General features: G+C 36.2%; 1 protein-coding gene across 2 annotated transcripts in view; it reads right to left on the reverse strand.

Annotated features, from left to right (window-relative positions):
* Positions 1-4,182: 4,182 nt before the first annotated feature.
* Positions 4,183-8,875, reverse strand: part of LOC108748357 (attractin-like protein 1) — a 31,612-nt gene continuing 26,919 nt past the window's right edge. Inside the window, exons 5-12 of one of the 2 annotated variants that reach the window (XM_018486464.1) lie at positions 8,027-8,622; positions 7,432-7,921; positions 6,642-7,050; positions 6,418-6,561; positions 6,163-6,315; positions 5,698-6,085; positions 5,255-5,492; positions 4,183-5,000 (exon numbers count right to left, since the gene is read on the reverse strand). In XM_018486464.1, coding sequence (XP_018341966.1) covers positions 4,755-5,000; positions 5,255-5,492; positions 5,698-6,085; positions 6,163-6,315; positions 6,418-6,561; positions 6,642-7,050; positions 7,432-7,921; positions 8,027-8,622 — 2,664 coding nt within the window. In that variant the 3' untranslated portion in view covers positions 4,183-4,754. The remainder of the gene's footprint in view (positions 5,001-5,254; positions 5,493-5,697; positions 6,086-6,162; positions 6,316-6,417; positions 6,562-6,641; positions 7,051-7,431; positions 7,922-8,026; positions 8,623-8,875) is intronic. The other variant, XM_018486465.1, reaches the window with a different exon arrangement.

An 8,875-nucleotide genomic window follows, 5' to 3' on the forward strand; every position in this document is an offset into this window, starting at 1 on the left:
CTTTATCTTTTTCCCTAAATGTGTCAGATAAATAAAGATGATAAGAGTAAATACAATGTGCAATGTATTATACTATTCTATTTTTATATATTACTTAAGCCTTTCTGAGAGAGCTTCTTAAGGGCGATGAACAACACTAGTCCCATCGCGATCGCGAATAACAATGGTGCGCCATCTTCGTTGGAAAGAGAGGGATAAGAAGAGATTGCGGAATATCGATGGTTTTTTGCTCGTGCTATCAGTCACAGAGATCGATCGACGCAGGGGAAAGCCCGGCTGTCGTCTCGAGGGTTGAAGACGAAGCAGATTATAAAAGATCAATGAAGTGAAGGAATATTACATTGGCAGTGTTACGGTGTACAACAAACGCGACAGACAGAAAATCGAAGTCGAGGCGGTACGCTTGAGAGTTTTAGCTTCCGAGAGCGGCTCTCGACAGTGATAATTTCCAACTGGCGTAGACTTTCAACGATCGTTTGTTTGAGAATTTTTTTTTCCAAGTCTCGATGGAAATCTGTTTGAAAATTTTATTCTCCGAGAGCGACCTTCCCCTTCGATAATAAATTTTTCAAGTATAGTCTAAGAATGGAACGAAAAAAAAACATAGATATGTACATATATGTATATATGAGCGCCATCGTCTTGATAATTTAAAATCAACACTGAGAATATCGGATATTTATATGACATTGAAAGTATCGTAAATTCAAACAATACTTCTAACAATAAAAAATACTTCGACACTTTTTAGCGCAAAGTTTACTCTATACAAACAATATTTTCAAACTTTGCATTCATCAATCTCAATCCTTTCGTTGCCGAAATTGCTGACATACAAGTACAAAGAATAAAGTTTTTCTCTCTGTAGATTCAAATTTATTTTAATAACTGAATTGAAATAATTTTAATAATTATCAAAATTGTTGAAATCTTCAAAACATAAATGATTGCATGTATTGTGGCAACGAAAACATCAAAGACGCTCATTCGTTTGTATAAATTATATGATAAAAAGTATTTCGCAATATAATATATCCAATAAAATATATTTTAATAAAATATCCTTTTTTTGGTGCTTATAAGAAAAGAGTTTTACAATTATCTCTTAAACGAGATTATTTCTCACGCTATTCGAGTACAAAAGCTGTTTGTATCAAAAAGTAAATTCGACAACAAATAATAACCAGATCTGTATTACCGATTGACAAAAAATCATTTTTCAAACGCGACCAATAATTACAAATTTATTTCTAATCATTACATAATAATTGATTGATTGTGTCGAGTGCTATCTAGTCTTCTACGTGCGCAATAACGATTTTATTCATATCTACAGAGCTTTCTTTGGTACGAAAAATATATTTGAAAATGCGCATTTATCGCTTAAAATGGAGCGATTCTAATTTATAATATATATATGTATATACGTTTCTCTTGACCACATCTTTATAAATTAATATTTTAAATGATATAAAGACGAAGATATGAGTATTAAACGTCATAATAAAATGCATGGTATTTGCTAATTCAAGTAATAACAAATTATCGTCGTTTATTATTCGTCTGCAAATATGTATCAATTACATAAATACATACACACACGTATATACGTATGTCTATGTATGTGTGCGTGCGCATATATATATATATATATATATATACACACACATATATACACACCCACACCCACACTCCCCCCCCCCACACACACACCCACACTCCCCCCCCCCACACACACACCCACACTCCCCCCCCCCACACACACACCCACACTCCCCCCCCCCACACACACACCCACACTCCCCCCCCCCACACACACACACACACATGCACACCAATAAAAAATGAAACTTAATTATTAGGTTTGTTTTTTATTCCCGCCGATTACAACTTTTTTTCTTGCTTTCCCCCAATATCAAACATATATCTATTTCACTTTAAATTCCAAAGAGTATATTATAGTTCAGCTATAGAAAACAAACCTATTATAACGCAAGTTTATGTATTCAGAGAAAAAATATCTAATATGTATGTGTATGAATCTTATAATAATAACTCCCTTTTTTCGTATTACTACGAACTTTTCAAGAAGACCGTGCCAGTTTCTTAATATAAGCACGTTTCACGTATGTATCGGAGTGCGCTAGAACTTTCTCAATTATGCACTACCGTTACCTTTCGCTAATAATGTATACAAAATTCGTAAAGTCAAGCGTTGCAAATTATTTTCTTGTATTTAAAACGATAAGAAGTAAAGTACAAATGTACTGTAAAAATGGAAGTATGCGATATTCATTACTAATTTAATTCTGTAATACACAAGTATGAAAAAATAAAAATATAATACAATTAGAGGTTCTATAAATTCTTAAAAAAAAAAAGGTAAAAACATGCGAATCTCGTAAACATATTAGTTAAATGCTCAGAAAGACACTCGTGCATCCAACGTGTGAAATAATCAGCACCTTGCTTCATAAAAGAAAAATGAGATTTCGAATGAGATTCTTATTATGTTATATTCTTTCTGTTGTCTCTAGGCTAAAATCACAAATTATTAAAAATTTTTAATCAAATTACGCCGTTAAGGATCAATCTTGAATCCTGCAAATTTTCGGTCGTGTGATGAAGATTAATTGCAATCACAGTGAATAGAGGTAACAAAGTGAAAATACTCTTTTTCGACCGATTCTAGCTGATCAAAGTTTATCTCAACAAATGATTTGCATTTATATCAAAAAAAGAAATTCTGATTTGGCACAATATTCTAATGTAAAATGCACACACAAGACTGGATGTGTGGTTTATACCTTCCTTAAATCTGTATCAGTTGCAATTGTTATCTCTACTCACTTCGATCGATTTAGAATATGAATATTATATGCATTCGCTACAAATGGATACATAAATAGTGAATTGTTCGACGTATTCACCGATCTTTTATACGTCTTTCTATTTTCACTATCAACAATCAATTTTTTTCATTCGAGCCAAAAAATACAGCCTATTTACAGCTTATGTCGAAGCATTGTACTTCTTCAATTTAATCATTTCAGTAACATGAATGAATTCTTTTAATAACTCTTATGGCAATTACAATATTTTGTCCACTGCACTGTAAAAAGTATGCTAAGAAAACAATAAAAATATAAGAACTTATGATATACGTATAAAAAAAATATTTAATTTTTTCATACTTAAAAAAGACTACCAAAAAGCACTTCATTTCATAAATTCTTAAATTTTTAAGAAATAATTATGTAATTAAAACAAAGGGCTAATGAGCCGTAAGCGTTTCTCTCTCTCTTTTCCCCTCCCTTTCTCCCTCTCCCTCTCTCTTTTTTTCTCTCTAATACAACAGTTACTTAAAAAAAAAAAAATGTCAACCTATACATGAGATCATTATTAATATTACAGATTCTAGATTACACAGTTGATATCGCAAACAAATGGAATAAAATTCAATGCCAAAATCAAAATCAGTTTTCATGTTTGTTCTTTAAACATTAACGACCACTTGAATACCATGTAAAGCAGTTTATCATTAATATACTGTAAGGGCAAATTATTTCAAAAGATAAGGATCATGGTGCTCTGATCAAGTATTGTTATATATACAAAAGATTGGCGATTTGACGCAACAGATAATCGTAAAAACATAAGAAGATGGCCAGGACTTAAGCATTATGATGGAAGTATAATATAATAGTTCATCACAATGAAAAACTGGTGATACCTACGGATAAGATTTATAAGAAATCGAATTATTAATACCGCCTTGACAGAAAACGAACATGAAAATTAGGCTTCAATTCTATCAATTTGTTTGCAATATCAATTGTGTAACAATCTACTTAGAATCTGTAACATTGATAATGATTTCATGTATAGATCAAAACGTTCGTTTATAAGTTGTTTTTAAGTAACTGTTTTGAGAGAGAGAGAGAGAGAGAGAGAGAGAGAGAGAGAGAGAGAAACGCTTATGGAGCGTAACCCCTTGTTTCAATTATTTAATTTATTATTTGAGCCATTTTCTTGTATTGTGATTTTAAATAATTGTTTTTTTTAATTTATTATAATTAAAAATATTATATATTATATATTATACATATTATATATTATATATAATATAATTAAATATATTCAAAATTATAAATGAATAATTTTCTAAAACAAATGCAGCGGATAAAAGCTTTTCGAATATGCACGAGGCCAGTTTATCCACGCGACCAATATGTATCGTAACTTCTTCGACAAAAACAATTGTCTTATCATCTATACAACACTGTACATTATTAATCGAAGTCCTTAAAAGAAATTCGATTATGTTCCGAATATTAGCCGAGTGATCAATGGACGTCCCTTTCTGCGCATGAAAATATTTCATACAGCTCAAGTCTAAAAAGAAAATGTTACTTACCATAATTAGCGGACGTAACCGGTTGGAGCAGGCCATCCGCTCCTCGGCCAAAGGCGTTTCCTTCTACTCGATAAGGAAAATCGCGCATACATTTATATCTAGCGTTACACATTCAGCCTTCGGATAAAATAACCGAATTGTTCGATTCATCGATCAGTCGCGCGTCAACGAGAAAAATTTTCGCGTTTTGATCTCGATGCGATCATCGTTCGCACTTCGTCTCCACTTCGTTAGAGTTCGAAGATAAATGTCCTGCCGAATCAAGTGCGGGCAAGATCACAGAAACAACTCTAAGGCTTATTATAGTTGCGTCCTATCGCGATACCTCGGTTTACCGCTAAATACAAGTAGAGTCCGGATGTTGGCTAGCGGACTTCCTTGTCTTCTTCGGTTCCTTTGTTGTTAATTCCTGAGATGGTCTGCGCGGACTGCCTAGCGTCACCAAAGCGGACGCCACAGCTAGACCAGCGCTCTGTCCGGCTGGCGTATAAGGCTCGCCGCCAGTCGGCAACCTGACTAGCAGAGACAGAACCGCCGCTCTATTGCCACAGCAAGGCTCTAGTGCGATTGGACTAGGAGCATTCTGCACACAAAAAATTTAGTAAATAGTCCAGTCTTACTCGATTTATGACATTCTAGATGTAAGAATTCATATAAGAGCAAAAAACTATTCAAATTGCTTGAAAAATATGTAAGAATCTCCTCTAAAAGAAAATTCACTTTTTCTTTATAATAAAATGATTTAATATTAAATATATGTTTAATCAGAAATACAGACACAATCAGATATTCATTAAAAATACATACGGCATTTAAAAAAGTATCATTCACGTTTACCTTCTTCTTTTTACGACAATTAGTAAAGTCGGCGTCACCACGTTCTGGATCTGAATTGTCAACATCGCGTCTCTCGATTTCCACTAGAACTTGACTAAATGCCCTGCTAGCCATTTGCTCCATTTCTAGGAAGAGCCTTTGTCTTCGTCGATACATGTCGTATTTTTGCTTGATCTTCCAGAGAATGGCAGCCACCAGTAACAGAGCGAGGAAGCACCTGTGCGGTGGCATGTAATCTCTAGTTTACAAGTAAGTACTGCCTGAGGTTCAACATGGCAAAAAAAGTATAGAAATTGGAAAAAATAAAGCGTAAACGGTCAATGGATGTTATCTGTTATCTCTTAAGATTATTTTTCGTGTATTGCACTTAAAGATTTAATACAATTTTAACTCGCTTTATTTTAGATTAAAAATTGCTCCGAAGTCCAAATTATGGTACTCACGTGCAAAATGTAATGAAAAACTGCTGTAAATTCAGTTTGGAGTATTGAGAGAACGAGATCTGGATCCACAATGGCGGTTGAAAGTCATAGACATATACGTAAAATGTAGTGAGAGTATTGTTATCTTCGCTGCCGAAGTTGTAGTCTGCTTTGCTAAAACGGTGCTTGTACATAGTCGTTGTGCAATTTGCGTTGGTTACCAGTTTCACTTCGTCACTATTTACTTTCTTGATGCTGACATTCATCTTGGCAAGCACAGAACATGTGATGGAGAATTCAGCGTCAATGTCGGCTTTCGGTGGCGAATTTTTGAAGTTGATTGCTCGATAGTGACGATCCTCTTTTTTGCTCAAATTAAACGTAAATTGATAGTCGATAGCTAAGTCATCTGAAACGCAAACGCAATGGGATAATTTTATTGAAATAAAGATTAAATTATAAAATGAAATGTATCAGTTAACTCACAAAAACAGGATCCTTTATTAATCGTAGGATCTCCGTGATAGAGACCAGATACGTCACAACGTTCGCAATGATCGCCGATAATACCTTTAGTTGTGCAATAACATTTACCCGTCTCACTCGTGCATAGAGTACCTTGATTATTGCAGGAGCAAGCTGTAATAAGAGTGCACAAATGTCATTAAAATGTCTTTCTCGTTTGTAACGGTTGGAAATAATAATAACATTAATAACATAATAAAAGAAGATATTACGTACGCTGACATGTGGCTCCATTGAGTGGACTACCATAAAAGCCGGGGATACACTTATCACAGTGTGATCCATAAGTCAAGTTTCCGCATGGCTGAATGCATTCACTAGTATTTGGAAGACACCTACTATGACCGTTGCACTGACAAGCTGTAAGAATTAAAGAAATCGAATTAGTAAAACACTGATATATGACAAAGAGTTAAAATTCAACACAAAATCTCGCTTACTTGGACATTTTGTGAAGTACCAATGTTCGAGCAAACACGTGTTCGAACTTTTGCTGCTGGGTCCACGAGCTCCACCAGGCATACACGAACCTTTCCCGGTGTCCGATCCGTCATCGCACCAGCCGCAACCGGGATCCGATCGGCAAGCGGCGCATGACGAATAGAAACTACACCATTCCCTGCCAGTTTCTGTGGCACGACACCGAGCGTCTATTGTTGTCCACTCGCGACATTGTCCGTATGGAAAACTGGCCGGATACGCATTTTTGTCTACACATTTGGCCTCGTTTTGACACCAGATACAGTCAGATTCTGTGCAATTGCGACACGCCGTGTACTCTGCGCATGGACTGCGGCATGGATCCATCGTCAAACGCTGCGCTTGGATCGTACCGTTCAACACGCTCACCTGTTTCAGAAATTAATGAGACATATAATTATCACTTATTTAATAATTAAATTCACTTAATTATTTAATATCGTTAATTCTTTACAAGCTAAGATTGTCACGAGAAATATTATCAATATTAAGTATCACTACTTTAAATACGCGCGCGCGCGAAGCGCCACTACGGTCTGAGTGTTAAGATGTTGAATTACTATATATATTTATTTTAAATTAATTAATTTCAGAAATGATAATTAAGTATCACATTTTAAAATATGTACTCATAATTATTTATATGTGGAATATTTCAAAAGAAATTATTTGTAATGAGTATTTCATTATTTGTAATGTTATTTCGCCATCCCGTACAGCCAGTAAAGTAATAAAATATTTTATATGTACCTCCCGAGTTTTTGACTGTGGTTTGCAACGATCGGGTCCATTGGACCATGACCAAATGCAACGCGGATTGCTGGAACAAGCATGGCACGTGTGCAATTGCAGACATTCGATGCCAGTGTTCTGATCACAATGCTCTAGTTCTGTGATGGCCGAATTCGGCGAATTTGGATTGTCCCGGCAACTCATGTGCAGGCAACTCTTGCCACACCACACACAATTGTATGAGGTTTGCACGCATGTGACACAGTCGGTGAAGAATTTACAGAGCTCCGCGTGCGACGTCATGCCACGGGGCGGCTTGTCATCCAGGTTACATTTCATATAAATACCATCGTGTTCGTCGTATTCCTTGTGGTTGAGCACGTGTTGCGGAATCTTTGTGATCTGCAGGCATCGATTATCTCGTTTATGCCACACGCATTTTACGCCTATTCTGACATTCAGGCACTGATTCTGATTCGTTAGATGCTCGCAATTGCCGGGGGTATACCTGCACAATAGCAATATCTCAACATCCACAGATAAATAAGAAACTTTAAAATAAGATAAAATAATGGAACAAGAGTGTTTAAAACAAAATATATTAAATTGGTACCTCAACATGTCAGACAGCATTTCACCATCAAAGCCGCCATAAATATACATCGACTTCTCAAAGACGGTTGCGCTGTGACCGTATCGCGGAAGATCATTCATATCTCTGGGCATGGTGTACTGATGCCATGTATCGCATGTGACATCGTAGCCAAGCGTATCGGCCGAGTAGCATCGCGCGCCGTGCGATTGCTGCGTGTCGTTGTGCATATTACCGCCAAACACCAACATCAGTCCGCTCGTGACAAAGGTAGCCGTATGAAAGAAACGCGCTGACGGCGCCGACGTAAGCAACCGCCATTCACAATAATTAGGATGGTACGAGTACAGCCGACTGCTCAAAATATGCGTGCTTTGTGACTCCGACACATAACCACCATACACGTAAATAAGATTCGTAAGGGGATCGTAAGCGGAACTGTGTCCATAGCCACCCCTCACCGGAAAGCCACTCGTCTTGACAATCTGCCACTCGCGCGTACCCAAAGAGTACTCCTGGACGGTGTTTAAGTAACCATACTGTGGCGAATAGCCGAATATCACAACCATCTTCTCCTTCTTGCCATGACTCACCCGGGTCGCAGTATGCCCGGCTACCTGTAAAAACAATTTGTTAAATTCAGGGAGGCGATCCAGTTAAGAGTTGAAAAATAAAAATAGTAACATATGGCGATTTTTGGCATAATTCAGGCAACTAAAGTGTACCATGGTATCAGAACGTTTTTGTGTATTTGATTCTTAAAGACAGAGCTAGACTCTCATTTTCTCTCTCTCCCTTTTTCTTCCTCTGTCTCTTCTATTATATATATCACGTTAGAGCAAGAAATTATTTTTAAACAACATAAAACTC

The sequence above is a fragment of the Trachymyrmex septentrionalis genome, unplaced genomic scaffold, assembly GCF_001594115.1.
Source record: "Trachymyrmex septentrionalis isolate Tsep2-gDNA-1 unplaced genomic scaffold, Tsep1.0 scaffold22, whole genome shotgun sequence".
NCBI classification, from domain to species: Eukaryota; Metazoa; Arthropoda; class Insecta; order Hymenoptera; family Formicidae; genus Trachymyrmex; species Trachymyrmex septentrionalis.